This window comes from Habropoda laboriosa, unplaced genomic scaffold (genome assembly GCF_001263275.1).
Source record: "Habropoda laboriosa isolate 0110345459 unplaced genomic scaffold, ASM126327v1 scaffold57, whole genome shotgun sequence".
Lineage (NCBI taxonomy): Eukaryota > Metazoa > Arthropoda > Insecta > Hymenoptera > Apidae > Habropoda > Habropoda laboriosa.
Window position 1 is genome coordinate 2097496 of NW_017100229.1, and position 14707 is coordinate 2112202.

The following is a 14707-nucleotide window of genomic DNA, read 5'->3' on the forward strand; positions in this document are numbered from 1 at the left end:
ACGTGACGATGGTTTCTAATTAACGACGTCGACAACGACAACAAAGGTCTTCGAACTTGATTTCATCCATTACGAGGAATTTCCCGCCTATTGTTCCGCCGCTTTCGTATTCCGCGTTTCACGGCGATCTGGTTGTCGAAGCCAGCCAGCTGATTAATCAGTAGAGACACGTTTTCTCGCGTATATCGCGTATAGACAAGGAACATTTGCACGAGCTGATACAAAAGCGACGGACACGAGAGTTTTTCCACTGGAAATCTACTCTGGCACCGTTACCAGCTCCGATTTCGGACAATAGGCATCGAAAAAAGAGCGGGCTTGATAACTGAAAGCCGGTCGGGGTCTCTCGATCTCGTTACTCTTCGAAAAATCGACACGATCGCGTTCCCCCCCGTTCGCGAGTCGCGATGTTTATTCCATCGTTACGGCGTATCTCGAACGCATACCGAGCGATTTCGTCGAGGACGAGAGAGGAGGCAGCGCGAATATGAGAAAACGCATAAATACACGAGAGTGCGCGTGTACGAGAGCAAGACGCGTGCAAACGTTAGAGGATGAGGAAAAATCAGCTAGAGAGGGGTAAACGAGTAATAACGAAGAAGGGGGAGGGAGGGAGAAAAAGATGGAGGAAACCGCCCTCTCCGTCTCTCTCTCTCTCTGTCTCCCTTGCGCTCTCGTTCTCTCCCTCTCTCTCTCTCTCTTTCTCCCCCTCCCCTGCCCAGTGTTTCTCCCTGTTGTTTCTCAGCATTCAACCGGCGAGTAGGTCTCTACGTGCACACAACCGTATACCCACTGGAAAGCGCTATATCTGGTTGGTAGTGTGTGCGTGCGTGTACTTACGTGCTAGCATGCGAGAATCGGACTGGCTAACGCTATCCTCTATGGTAGTAGAGTAGTAGCATACTGGTCCCGTACGTACACAAAGCGATGTCTGGCTCGAACGATACCGTAGAGGAAAGTACGCGATGTCGCTATCGCCACGGTATTCTTCTTCGTGCAGCACGGTGATCTCCCTCTCCCGAGCTGTACGCTGCTGCTGTTCAGGCAACCACGACGTCGCGTGCCCGATATATACGCGATTTCGCGACGTACAACCAGCTTCCCTGGCATTCGAGTAACCTCCACCGACGTGGGATTTTACTTTCACCTTTCCGTCACAACCAAGCGGCAGCCCTCTCCGTCCCCGAAACTCTCTGCCCAGCTAGAAACTCGGCGAGGCAGGCGAAGACAAACCGCACGAACCTATTTAACGGTGAAGCGAAGAGCGATAACGACGGCAACGAGAACGGGAACGACGACGAAGACGAGTTACACGGCTAGTCAGGAATACGGTGAGAGCCGTACGAAGGCGCCGCGGAATACGTGGTGGCGTTTTCTGAAACTACAGCTCCGCGGAAATGAACGACATCGAACGTTGGGAACGAAACGTTGGGGGGACAGGCACGTTAACCACCGAACAGCACGGCGTCTCACGCCAAACTAAACTGAAACCCCGAGTGGGATATGCCCTTTCCCCTCTGCCCCCCTAACCATCGCTGGGCTCCCTGCATCCCTTTGCCGCGCTCCCCTCGTTCATCCCCTCCAGTCTTTCTCTCCTGTCCTCCAGGCTCTATACACGGTTCTCGCTACGCCTGCCGTTTCGTTTCACTCCTCTCTTCGTCCCTTCCCCTCCGTCGCGCACAATCCTCTCTCTCTTCCTCTCTATACCTCTTACTTGCACTCTCGGTTGGTTAGTAGTATGTATGTACTCTCTTTCCTGCCCCTTCGTTGGCGAGCATCGTGTCTCTGCTCAGCTCTCTGTTCGCCTGTGGGTAGCCTGTGTATGCCTAGCTTGGCCTGGCCTGTGTCAGCTTGCCTCGCCTGACTCGCCTGCCTTGCCTGCCTGCCTTGTCTTGCCTGTCTGCCTGCCTGCCTGTGGTACGAGTCGTTTTTATCTCCACTCTCCTCTATGCGCGCTTCTGGCCACCCCTCCCCCTCCAGCGTGTGCTACGTATACCCTTACACTAACACAGTACTACTCACCAGCGAGTCGACTTCACCTCCTCCCCCTTCGCCCCATCGGGGATCACCCCGCGCGTTACCAGCCGCGTTACCAGAACTCCCCTCTATTCGTGCTCGCCGATACCTCACCCTTTTCTTCTCCCCGAGAGAAACGACCCCCTAGCTCGAGAACCCACCGATCATCCTTTTGCCTCCTCCTCCTTCCTTCGTTTCTTTCATCGTTCCACCGCTGCCTGCCTGCCTGCCTCGTGTAACCTCCAATTACGAGTGGTGGCGGCGGCGGTAGACGGTAGACGGTAAAACGGAAATCGGCACTTGAGACCCGGCCAGATGAATTTCCGCGTGTGTTTGAATGAACGCGCGATAAACCCGTTCAGCCTGGAAAACCAGTGTGCCCCGGCTGGCCTGGCCGGCGAATGGGCCACCTAACCGCCGGATAAAACCAGATAGATTACGAGGAAACCAACGGACTTTTATTGCGGATGTTAATTTCACGTGTGCGCCGCGATACCGCGGCTTTACACTTCGGATTACCCGGTTACACCTCTCCGTTTCGAGTCTGCGCCGGGTTTTATTACGCGACCTCCACTTTCGATTCGGTAAAGGGTCTTTTATCGTCTTCCCGGGGACCTTTCTTGCCACAGGGTTGCATATTTATCGTAGCGAATACGGAGAACGTACGGTAAAAAGGGAAAAAGCAAGAGGAACGTGGGATGAAATTTGTAACGATGTCACGAGAGACGTTGCGGTAATTCTAGGACTGGGAAAAATGGGAAGAAAGTAAAAGGAGACCTTCCGACATGGTCGTCGAGTCGGCTTGTGCACTTTTCCAAAGACGCTTTCGATGGGCGTGGCGATTGTGTAGAAATTTTCCCTTCGCCCCAGTACCTGATGCCAGCAGGAAACCCTGTCCCCCGTTACATACGCTAATTAATGGAAGTGTACAGGCTTCTTCGTTCAGTTACTCGTCGTTCGATTTCCTAATAAATCGTTCGGAAGAGGTAATTAAGAGTCTTGTTCGATCCTCGACACTTTCGGAGGAAGATCGACTGGTCAGGAGACGATAGTTTTGTAAGTCTTTCGAAGCGAGTAGTAACGCATGAACTCCACTTACAAACGGGTAAATACACACCTTTGTAGTCGGTTGTATCGGACAAAAATTTGTCCAAAGAGTGCATCAGCGATTGCTAATACTGTTCGTCTAATACCGCTCTTGACAATTGTCGCACGATCAATCTGAATGTTCGCGTCGCCGAGCGGCGCAGGGTTCTTGTACCTACTCTAAACTCCGCCATTTTGGTCCCTGCCGAAAACAAGCGTGGGTACGTCGGGATGGATATCTAATCTGGACCTTGATCGTACATCCGTTTCGCTTCTTATCATCCGTAAATATCGTAGGCTACCTTCTACCTCTTGTTCGAGCACTTTGATTCGAGAAATTCTACTTGAGAACGAGAGTTTCCGTCTTCCACCGATTAAACTGATTCTACGTAAAAGTCTGTATCGGCGAACATGCACGAGTTACGGCCACGAAACGTGAAGTTTGACCTGCGAAGAAGATCTGTGGTAAAAATATTCGTAGGTAAAGGCGAGATAACGGTGTTCAGCTCTGGTTGTTTGATCTAGTAGTTTGCGACTTCTTTGCTCCGAAGGAGCAGAGGCGAAGGAAAGAGCATAAACAATGGCAGGTGTGTGCAAATGCGTGGATGTTCGCATTTGCGTATCTAAGTGTCCGAATGCGAGTCTTCGTGTGCAAGTACAGCGTACAGATCTCCGTGACGTGCACCCGCTCGCTATTTGCGCGTACGGCGCGCTTGCGCTGTCGAATAATCTTTCAATCCGCCAACGCTTTCGTCTCACCGGGGACATGTAATCTTGGCGATTCTTAAGGTTATTATTAGAAATCTAGAGAGATTGGCGTTGGTCAAGCGTGAAACACGGCTCGCGAACGGCACAATCCTTTTGACAAAAACTCAATCGCGTTATCGTATTCGAGACGCAGATCCGACCAAGGATCCGATAAATTATCATCGACTGGTAGTCGACGAGATTAGCTAATCAGCGAGCTACCGATTAAAAATAGAAGCTGAAAGTTAATCGCGCCTGGGGAAGGTCCAAGAATTCCGCCGGTTTAAACTATGTGGACCAAAATGGCGGTAGGTGATGACTCCGTTTCGTGCAGCCTCGATACGAAAGAACCGATCGATAGGAAAATTAAATGGAAAATACGGTGTATCGAAGCGATACGAGTACCGTCTTCGTTGTGCATCGAATGCACCGCGACGATATGCATAATTAATCTCTCCAGTGTACAATGAGCGCATTCATGCGTACCACGATCACATCTCTGTGGTTAAAAAATCCCGACGAAATGGTCCATACGTGCACATTTAGAAATTCACCGGGGACTCGGGTATCGAGAAGACCGCAAGTTCCGGTGACATGCCGTGGAAAAAGCGGCGACGACCGCCGGATCACGAGGAAGCATTAATTACGGGCGTTTTTAATTACACCAGTCAGCTATGAGGCAACTAACAGCGTACTCCCACCACGGCAATCGACCTTCCAATCCTGACACTCCCTGGGTGTACTTTAAGAACAGTGTTCCCCCTTCTACCTCTTGGCGAACAGTCGGAGGATGCCGACGAAAATATTCGCATGGTGCGTGCCACGTTCCTTTTCCCCTCCAACCCCGTGCACACACTCTCCCCTCTGGTATACATGGTTCGAAAACAGCGACCGTGGGCTTCCTCCCGAAGCTTTCTCTCTCTCTGGATGGATCCCTTGGAGGGCTATCCCCACCAGGAGGGCTTTGGGACGGATGGTCGGTCGTTTAGCTGTTGGAACGCGGCTCGAATCACGAGCGAATGAGACGCCGCTAGATGGGCTAAGCTAGCTATCTCTTCCCTTGGTCCTTTCTCCGCTTCCTCGGCTGGTTCTTTGTCGAGGCCGTTCCGCGAATCGTTCCCTTCTTTCCTATATAGAACCTGTAGGTAATACGTGGGCGGCCCGATCCGAACATTCAGTCAGACGATACATATGTGTATGTACGTAGGCTGGTCGGTGTTGGTGCAGGATCTCCAGTGAGCCTGCGCCGCGTTATCGGTCGATATACGCTTTTGGGAAAGCTTCCACGTGTTTCGTGGAGCCGCGTGAGGCCAATTCTCTCTTTCCTCGCCTCCTGCTACTCCACCTATTTGCGTGTGTCGATCGAACGCCAGTCATTTCGCCCCTTTGTAAGAAAAGACTCTCTCTCGATAGAGAAAAATCCGCTTCTTCCACGTTAGCTGTCGCGGTAATTTCGCTTCAGTCACAGGTGTGTAACGATCCTCGAAGAGTACAGTTCTCCTCGCGTACCGACGATAACGATCGTCCCTTAATTATCGTGACACCTTTGACAAAGGTTTCGCGGCTAAATCGATTCATTGATCAGCGTAAGCATTAACGCACGATCATCCTGGAAGGATGGTAGAGGTGGCAGGCTGAACGGCGGCATCCTACGTGCAATCGCCTACGTGCAATCCTGTCGCAGACGGCCGCGCCGTTTCGATAAACGGCCTACAAAGCCTACGGAGGGGACGGGCCGATGCTTACATTCCCTGGAGCCCCTCCTGACATCGGCTGTACGTGGGTACATTATTCATTCTCTACTACATTCGGCAGCAGGAGGGTGCGGGCCAGTGTGTGCGTATCCCTCGTAGTCGGTTACACGCACTTGCGACCACCTTTCCATGTGTCTGTTCCTTCTCGTTCATACAGACACGCGTTGCTCTTCTCTCTTTTTCGACGCGTCCCTCTTTCTCCATCCCCCCCTCCTTCTCCTCTCTACTCCTCTACCTTATACCACCATCACTCTCTCTCTCTCTCTCTCTCTCTCCCCCTCTTACCCTTTCTCCCTTTTTTTTTTCTACCTTATCTATCTTCCCCTTCTTTTTCGTCCCCCCTTCGGCTATTTCCCTCTCCGTCTCTTTTCATTTCGCCTCTCCTTCTCTCGGGATGTAAGCGTGTGCATACGACGCGCGTGGCGTAAACAGAAGCCAGTAAAAGGATAGCTTGGTGGGATGGAAGGCGACAAGGGCAGGCCGCGATGGAACGGGAGGTTGTGGAGGGATCGAAGGGGTGGCGGCATTAGTGCGTACCGACCGGGGCAACAGGGTGCGAGAAGAAAAGAGGGAGACCGAAATCGGAAGATTATCGTGGAGAAAGGGAGACAGCTGGATCGTTAGAGCGAGAGGGACGTGGTTACCGTGAAAGTCGACTATACACGATGCATACGAACGAATGCACGATTCTGGTTACGGATCGAGCCACGATGTTCCTCGAGAGAGAACCTTTCGCCTCGTGTGCAAACGGCTCGCTCTAGGCAAGCTCACCCCTCTTCACTTCCGACGCTCTCGACGCACTTCCCTGGGGGAGGTTGTAGCCAATCAGCGGTCGAGTTTCCGTGGCCCGCGGCCGCAGGCTGACTCCACGTCTCCCGTACCTAACGTAGGTTGTCGAAGGTAGGCATCCTTCGTACCCTCCTTGCCTTTGTACCTTCGTTCCCTGCCTCCTACCTCGGCACCGAAGGTCAATCGCGGGGCCCTATACCTGCCTCGATACCTCTTGCTACCCTGTTTGCAGCTCAAGCTGCTGAAGAAATCGGGGGAGTTTGATATACTTACCTGGGGAACAGCGTATCCTTCGCCACTTTTATTTCCGCCATTACGGACCACCTCTGTTATTTGGCAAATTTTCTTCGTTGCTTCTACACCTTAGCCATTGTTGTTTACCTGTATTGACGTGGCTTTTGTAGTATCGTGCCTAATATTGCTGGTACCCCCCATAACGTCTTGCGAGGGTTCGCATCGATCTCACGTTGAATATTATTAGGGTGCTGAGCTGTTAATTCGTTCAAAAATTGAGTACGGTGTTCCATCAGGTTGAGTAGGTGCACGAGGGACTGCTTCGCTTCCGTACGAACGCAAAAATGGCGTATCCCCAAAAACCGATTGGTTCACTCCGCCATCTCTTGCATGCATTTACTTTCATAGAAGTCTTCTAATTTCGGGAATACGTTTTCGATATCGTTTCGTCTGGATTGAACAAGTTATGTAATATTGTGTAATGTAAGGTCAGAGGGGTTGAATAAAGTGGAATGCACATTGGTTTATGGTTAATACAGATTACGATTTATTGACGAGCAATGATCGTACATTGATTGGATGTACAATAACATGATTTCTCAAAAACAATTTTAACAAAATATCGGATTAAACACGCTAGCTAATTAGCGTTAACAAATACATCGCCGATTGATATTCGACGACAAGGTGTAACCGGGTAATTTCCAAACGAGGAGAGCCTTGCGATAACCGAGTGAATAATTAGATACTCGAACGATCAATGGCATAGTAATATAATACGCACTTATAGCCTGGGTTATCTTGCAACTTAATCTACCTTTCTTCCGTTGATTTTGATTCAACACATCGCGCACGGTGCGTTGTATTCTTAGGAATCTGATCTCAGTCGATCCAATACCGCAACGCGCTAACGAAACAATTGGCAATTTTAGGACCGTTTTATAAGTGACGACGAAGAAAAAGATTTCACAGAACGTAGGAACAAAGACAAAAGAAGGGAATTGAGAAGGTTTAGATACATATATGAATAACTGTATTGTTAGTGATTATTGACATTTCTAGTTTCGATTACAACTCACAGCTTGTTTATCATGGAAATACTGTACTGTGTTATATATGTAGTATCAATGGCAATAATTATCGACAGTAACTGCGTAATAAATCGCATTGTATGCCGTAAAGTTATCACGACGATGCTTTCGAAGCCTAACCGACCACGCTTATCATTACAATTCTAAAATCTCCCGAAACAAAAATCGCGCGTAACTGCTCCGTGTAATAGGCTTCGCGACTATCCAAAACAACATGTTCACTTTTTCCCTTATAATTTTAATAATAACCTTTCTTTAAAATCTAAAACATTCGCATAAATTTTTTTTTTCGATCGCACAGATCGCTCTCTCTCTCTTCACTTTTTCCCTTTATTATTTCTCTCGACGCTCTAAAGCTTACGGATACGTGAATATTTTGGGCACAATAGTTTCAAGAAATAATCCTCGAGACGTCGAAAGTCGGAAAAGTATTCTTGATCCCTCATTATCGCGCCAGGTATCGGGCTACATACCTGGGCGTTCAAGTCTTTTCGAATTGTAACTTTAGATACGATTTACATCGGCGCTGCTGTTCCTTCTCGTGTCGTTTAACAAGGAAGTACATGAGTATGTGTTGCTTCGAACAATGGGCTAATATTTCAAGTAGAACTTACGTACAGTTACGTGGCAGCTATTCATTCTTGAAACAAATCAGATATTAAAATCTTCCTGGCTACGTTATCTCCTCTCGTAACTCATCAGCTCGAATGAACGACTTACCACTTTGTTCGACGTGGATGCGCTATAAAATTGGCGGGTCAATGGGTAAATTATGATCGATCATGAGGGTAGAACGTAACGCGATTCCGTTTAAAAAGACCGTAGAAAAATAATATGTAAAAATCTGGGTCCCTTTTTAGTTTACTGTAAATTCTAACGAGCACTGGCCCTATAACGTGTAGTCCTCACTTTCCTAAAACTGGCAGTTTTTTTGATTTTTCGCTTAGTCGAAATCGCGTGGTTCCCCATTTGTTTTCTTTCCTTTTTTTATTCTTCTTTCTACCGGGTAACCATAGAACTAATTGACGCAAATTTCGTTACTAATTCAAACGTCCAACTTCGTGGCTAGGTTCACACCTGTGTTTATTCGTTATTAGGAATACTTCTCCCGTTCACGTCTTTCCTCTACATCGAACTTCGTTTCGACCTGTACTCTAACATACCCACCTTGACTCTAATTCGATAATTATATTCTTTTTTTTACGCAACACGCATGCTCGATCGACGTGTGCCTATATACCGTTAACGCTGAATTATTCTGATCGTTCGAGTAGGATCTGGATTTCCTTTTAAATCAAATTTCGTCTTTATTGTTGTCCTTTGCACGAACAGGAGCGGTCACTTATTCGAGTGTACAAATTCCGATACAGTATTAAAAATCGTCGCATAACGAGCCTCTCTCTCTCTGTTCTCAGCGTCTCCGAAGCACTTGATCGCATCGATCTCAGACGATAATACCTACATATATATTATTCATAAATCAATAACAGCGATATGAGTTTACATTTTAGTAAAATAAAAACTTCGTTTACATAGGATTACGACCTCCTATTGTAGAATCGTACGTACGTTTTAAACTCCCGATTCACCTGTAGGTATTTCAACTGTACATCTCGATACCTATGTAGAATCGAGCGTACGATTAAAAGTATATAGGTAAAGCTTTACGAAAACGAAAACTCCGATTTCTAATCAGGCGTTCTCCTGAAATTGCATTCGTCCCCGAAAATCGCGTTATTTGAACCGTAACGATTTTAGCAGCTACCCGTTACCACGTGAAGTTACCAAGTTCGGCCTGTTACGCCGCCGCAATAAATCGCTTGTATTATTATATCATATTGATAATAGACGATAATTAAATTGCACTAATACATTGCACACGTTCTCTGGCGTTCTTTGGCATCTCTATGAAGTACATATTTTCTCTAACGTTCTAAAGAAAGGAGAAGAGACAACGCTTGTGTGGGTGTGGGGCACAAGGGAAAGCTTAATCCGTCATCCATCCACCGTGTTTAAAACCATTCACCCACTATCCTCTCTACAACCCCTAACCATATATACGTTTATATACGTTTTGCTATCGCCGATAGACCAAGAACCATCAAATTCCTCGGCTCTTCTTGTATAATTCATTTCTCAGTTCAAGACACAAATGAGATAATCTGCGTTTTAATGGTTGATCATAGACACACATACATGCATTACAAACATACGTAGTAGCTTAATAGTACATATCTAGGTAACAACGGACTTGGATACCACCATCGTTCCTTCTTCGAGAGCAAGACAGACACACGGTAACGCGCACTCGCGTGAATTCCAAAACGATTCTTCGGCTATAATTCGTTTCATTTACTCTTACCGGTATCAAATGATGCAATCATTCTTTCACTTTCACTTGCCGAGCCGAGCCGTTCTAGTTCATGCTACCGGGTGTACCGTGTGTCTTCACACCCACGCGAAACTCGTCACGTTTTACAAAACGTTATAGGAAGCTGAGGGGGAAGGAGGAGGTGACAAATATATGGTAACGTACAGCCTTTGGGTTGGTCACATAGGAATCTCCGTTTCCACTCGATAGCGTTAAGAATTATCAATAGTTAGGAAGTTAGGTGTGGAGGATATAGGGACAGAGCGATCCTCTGATGGTGTTTCTTTTCTTACGGTGGCTGTTGCGAGGCTGTGTTGAAGTAACTAACTCTTTGATTCCTGTACTGAGAGGCGACCACCGCCTGAGGATTCGGGATATGCCGGATGCTTAGGTTCGGTTTGATTTTCATTCCAAAACCGGAGATTCTTTGATGAGGTTGCGGTATTCGAAGAGCCACTTTGCTCGCGAGATTGGCCGAGCTGAGCACCAAAGGATCGACCGAGTTCTTGTCTGTGATGCAGCCACTTAGCAGGGACACAGCAGCGTCAGAAAGTGTCACCAGATTGGAATCTTGACCTCGTCGTTGCTCCAAGTCTTTCGCGTTTCCTCTTAACAGTCCTCCGGAGGTGAGCGCGGTTCGTGATGTTCTTGGATTTAACAAGGGCACCAAACAGGGCGAAGAGGACGACGACGACGAAGAGGAGGAGGGCGACGAGGACGAGGACGAGGAGGGCGAGGTGGAGATGAAATTGCTGGTCAACAGGTTGGCCGATAAGTCGAGAACGTTATTGTGAACGGTTCCGCCGCTGCTCAGGTCCAGCGGGATCTCGTATTTCGAATTGTTCGGTTCCAAAATGGCGCTGGACGTGGCGAAACCGGAAGGCTTTGCGACACGTAGCGGCGCCAATGGCGGAGGACCTTTCTTCTTCGGTGGAGTGGTCACCTGTGCGGTTGTAGGATGATCCTCTTTTGTCTTTGACATTATGCTCTTCAACGCGTCACGCATTTGCTTCTCGGCTAGTAAACTTCTCACTCTGTTGGCCTTGCTCTCGCGTAGTTGCTTCTCGAGCTTCTCTCTGTCCAAATTGTCGGTCTTTTCTCCGCTACTTTGGACACGTTGCTTCGTTTTATCGCCGGCTTCGTTCACTGCCACCAGTCCCAATCGTCGTAGGATCTCTTCGTCTCTCTTAGGACGTTCTGCGTCAGCTTGCTCCGTTGTTTTCGCACCTTCCGGTTCAGCTTCGTCTTTCTTAGGCGTGGATCTGCAACTGGAAGCCGCGTTCTTCTGATCGACCCTTTCCACCGACGCAGACGCCTCTTCTCCTTGAGTGGTTATATTTTGTGCGATTCTTACAACCTCGTCGGGTATGCTATCTATAATTTCTTCTATGGTTTCGTCTGTTTCACCAATATTCTCCTTTGAACTGGCGCCCTCTTCTCGAACCAAGACGCCAGACGAGCGTTGCTGGCTTATCGTCGTGGCTTTGATCTTCTCTCTTCTAACTGCTCTCATCTGTAGCAGTTTCTCCTTGGTCTGGCCACTTCCAGTGCTCGATGTGATCCTCGGTGGACATGGCGTCAATCGAACCTTCAATTTCAACAAATCCTCCCTCGGTGTGGTGGTTATTTCAGCGATCACTCTCTTGTTTCGCCGTTTCCTACGTTTACGATGCTCCAATCTTGCCAGCTCTTTAGTTTTCGAACTCTCCGGTGCGTGAGTGGTCTGTATCGGCACGAGATCGGGAGTCCTCATCACAGGAGTCACCTCGCACCGGGGTTTCTTCGTTTTCGGTTCCTTGTCGCGCTCCAGGTTGCTCTCCAAAGATCGAGGTGGCTCTGTGCTACTTTCTAAAATCCTACGAGCCTCGACTTCGCATTCTTGGGCGGGTTTAGGACTCGGCGGTGGTGTCGGCGGCCTCTGAATATTTTCCATGGTCGTGGTATCCTTGGCGGAGTCGTCGTCGTTGTAAGGGCTGATTCTCGAGACAGAGACAGCGTCGTCCTTCCTTACCACGCGATAGTACAGTTTCATGGGTGCCTCCTGTAACGTAAAAATGATCGCTACCCCTATGGTATCTTGCATCGTCACGAGTCACGAGACACCTCGCTGTAGGTAGGTAGAATTGACGCAGTAGGACGTGATTAAGAATACCGCGATAGGTAAATGATCGAGCATCGACATAGTTACGAGTAAAATGGACGTAGAGAAAGTAAGGAAATTACGGTGCTACCAAATGACAGGGGAGAAAACTCACTCTCTTCCAGCCGAATATACAGGCGAGGTCCAGTAGAGTCCAAGATTGGTCCAGAATCAAAGGAGTAACCAGCTCGTTGTTCTTCTCGCACAGCATCTCGATCCTGTTGGCGTTTGCTCCTTGAAAATTCGCCTCCCCCCATCCTCTCTTCAGCATTAACAGACGCACCAGGTGTCGGACTGTCACTCCTGCCGGACATTTCAGATATCTCGTATTCCTAACACGAAACGTGCCCCCCTGTTTCGTCTGGTCGGCGTTGCTTCGATGCCGTGACCCACGGTTTTCCGGTTCGTGCGCCTCTTCTACTTCTTCTACTTCCGGTTCGTCGAGCTCGCACAAACTCAAGCTGACGAAATCGTCCAAGGTTAAATCCAGAGCACCCAAGGGAAGGGCCAGCGGCGGGCATTGTGGGTTAACCAGCCGGAAGTGGCGCCTTCGTTCGAGTTCCGACCGGAAGAGGCCCGGTACCACGAGGTACACGAGTCGTTGCAATTTCACGTCCGGCAAGAGTGGCGGAGACGTTGCGACATTGCACACTGGACACGCTCTGGCACCGCTGCTCAGTCGTCTCACTATGCAGCCTCTGCAAACTGAGTGTCGCCCGTATCCTTGTACTTTACCCAACGTTTTTATCGTTTGCTAGATTAACGACAACAAGTTCCGAAGCAGCATCCTTTTTCAACGTTCTTCGCAGCGAGACAGATCTTCACCAAAGATTTGGTTCGTCGTCGAAGAGCGACGCTGCTTCGGGAACTTTTCGTTGCTAACGTTTTTTCGAATCCTCGTTAGTTACGGGAGTATTGGAACGCGCGAAATGGAGAGCGGGAGCGCGCGGTTAGTCACCCTCCTCGAATTTAACCACCCTGCCAGAGGGGCAGCAGACGAGCGTACGGACTATTTTACGCACGCGAAGTAGATGCGGTTGTTGGAGCTATCTACGTTACGGAATACGCGTCGTTATTTCGACATCGGCAACTCTCCTATTATCCGACATTTTTCCATTGCAAATGAATGGTAATTGGTGGATGACATGCAACTTGGTCGCGGGCAAGGCTTACTTGCTTACTTTCGAAACAGAATTGTTTAATTTGGTAAGAAAGAGATACTAACAAGAGTGTAGACATTCCACGAGTGTCGTTGCATCTATGAGGTAGCCTCTGCACAGAGGACACACGATATGTTCGTTCAAGTCTTTAACCAGCGGCTTCTCCCTCTCCTGCGCCTCCATGTCGCTGCTGCTGCTTCTGCTTCTGCTTCTGCTCGGTTCTGAAACAGCTGTGCCATCCGATTGTTAATCCGCGAGACCAAGGGGCGGTGATTAAGAGATTGTTCTTTTTTTTTTTTAATTACAACACAACATGTTTTCGCCGGCTGATGCGTGTCACATGAATTCGACGTGGTATTTCCCTTTCTTATACGCGTCTCGGACAATTTATCGTTACACGAGACAGCCGATCTCTCGCTTATCTAAAATTAAATCGCGCTACGCACGCATTAATACCGACGTTCCGCGATATCGATGCGTATTCTAATAATGGCCGGAGGATTCCGAAATGCAAGTAGAGTCCCGTACAAGGGGGGAATACGCGCCGGTAGGTAATCGCGTTAGAATACATTTGGAGCGGCGATTTCCATTTACGCGAGACTTCTGCTCGCCGTCGATATATTTAGAATAATGAAATATCTCGTGAAATCCAACAGAGGGGGAGAGAAACGAGTTACGGGATGGGACTTTAAGGTCTATCTCTTAAAGGGGATGCAACGAGAGTAGAGACGAGTGGGTATTTGAATTTCTAGGTGGTTATGCGCGAGAAAATGTGGTTTCGCGGGCGGTTCGCGCGCGCCAAAGTGTTCTAATAGCAGGTTGCTGTTCGCGAGCGACTGTTAAGTGGTTGCGAATGAAAACGTTGCTTCCTGTGAACCTTTGGACCATGCGCGTTATCTATACCGGCGGGCTTCGAGAGATCGAGGAAAATTTGCTGGTAAAGAGAGAGAGAGAGAGAGACTGGTCGTTCGGTCGGGAAATATCGGAAACGACAATGAGACACTGGCGTGAATGGTACTTGACAGTGAAACGAGCCGGTCACGCGACCAAGTCCGCCTGGAAAAACTAGGTTTTTAGAGCTCGCGCGAACAGATCTCCCGCGCGATAATAACGGAGGCCAAAGTGTCACTGCGCATGGCTAACGAACTCGACGAAAAGGAGGAAGGTCCGACCACCTGCCTATGTCGCGAACGACATAGTCCAGTGGTCGCGTTCGAGCAATTTCGGTCAGTGAATGATCCGCCAAGGCCGGGAACAGGGCAGAAGAGAGGCGAGGTGGGGTCACCAGGAATGGCAGGAGTAATGAAGAACCGGGGAGG

General features: G+C 48.7%; 1 protein-coding gene across 1 annotated transcript in view; it reads right to left on the reverse strand.

The window, feature by feature from the left end:
• Positions 1–10260: 10260 nt before the first annotated feature.
• LOC108571309 (polycomb group protein Psc-like) overlaps positions 10261–14707 on the reverse strand; it is a 5630-nt gene continuing 1183 nt past the window's right edge. Inside the window, exons 2-4 of the mRNA XM_017933316.1 lie at positions 13454–13618; positions 12344–12933; positions 10261–12129 (exon numbers count right to left, since the gene is read on the reverse strand). Coding sequence (XP_017788805.1) covers positions 10378–12129; positions 12344–12933; positions 13454–13571 — 2460 coding nt within the window. The 5' untranslated portion in view covers positions 13572–13618 and the 3' untranslated portion in view covers positions 10261–10377. The remainder of the gene's footprint in view (positions 12130–12343; positions 12934–13453; positions 13619–14707) is intronic.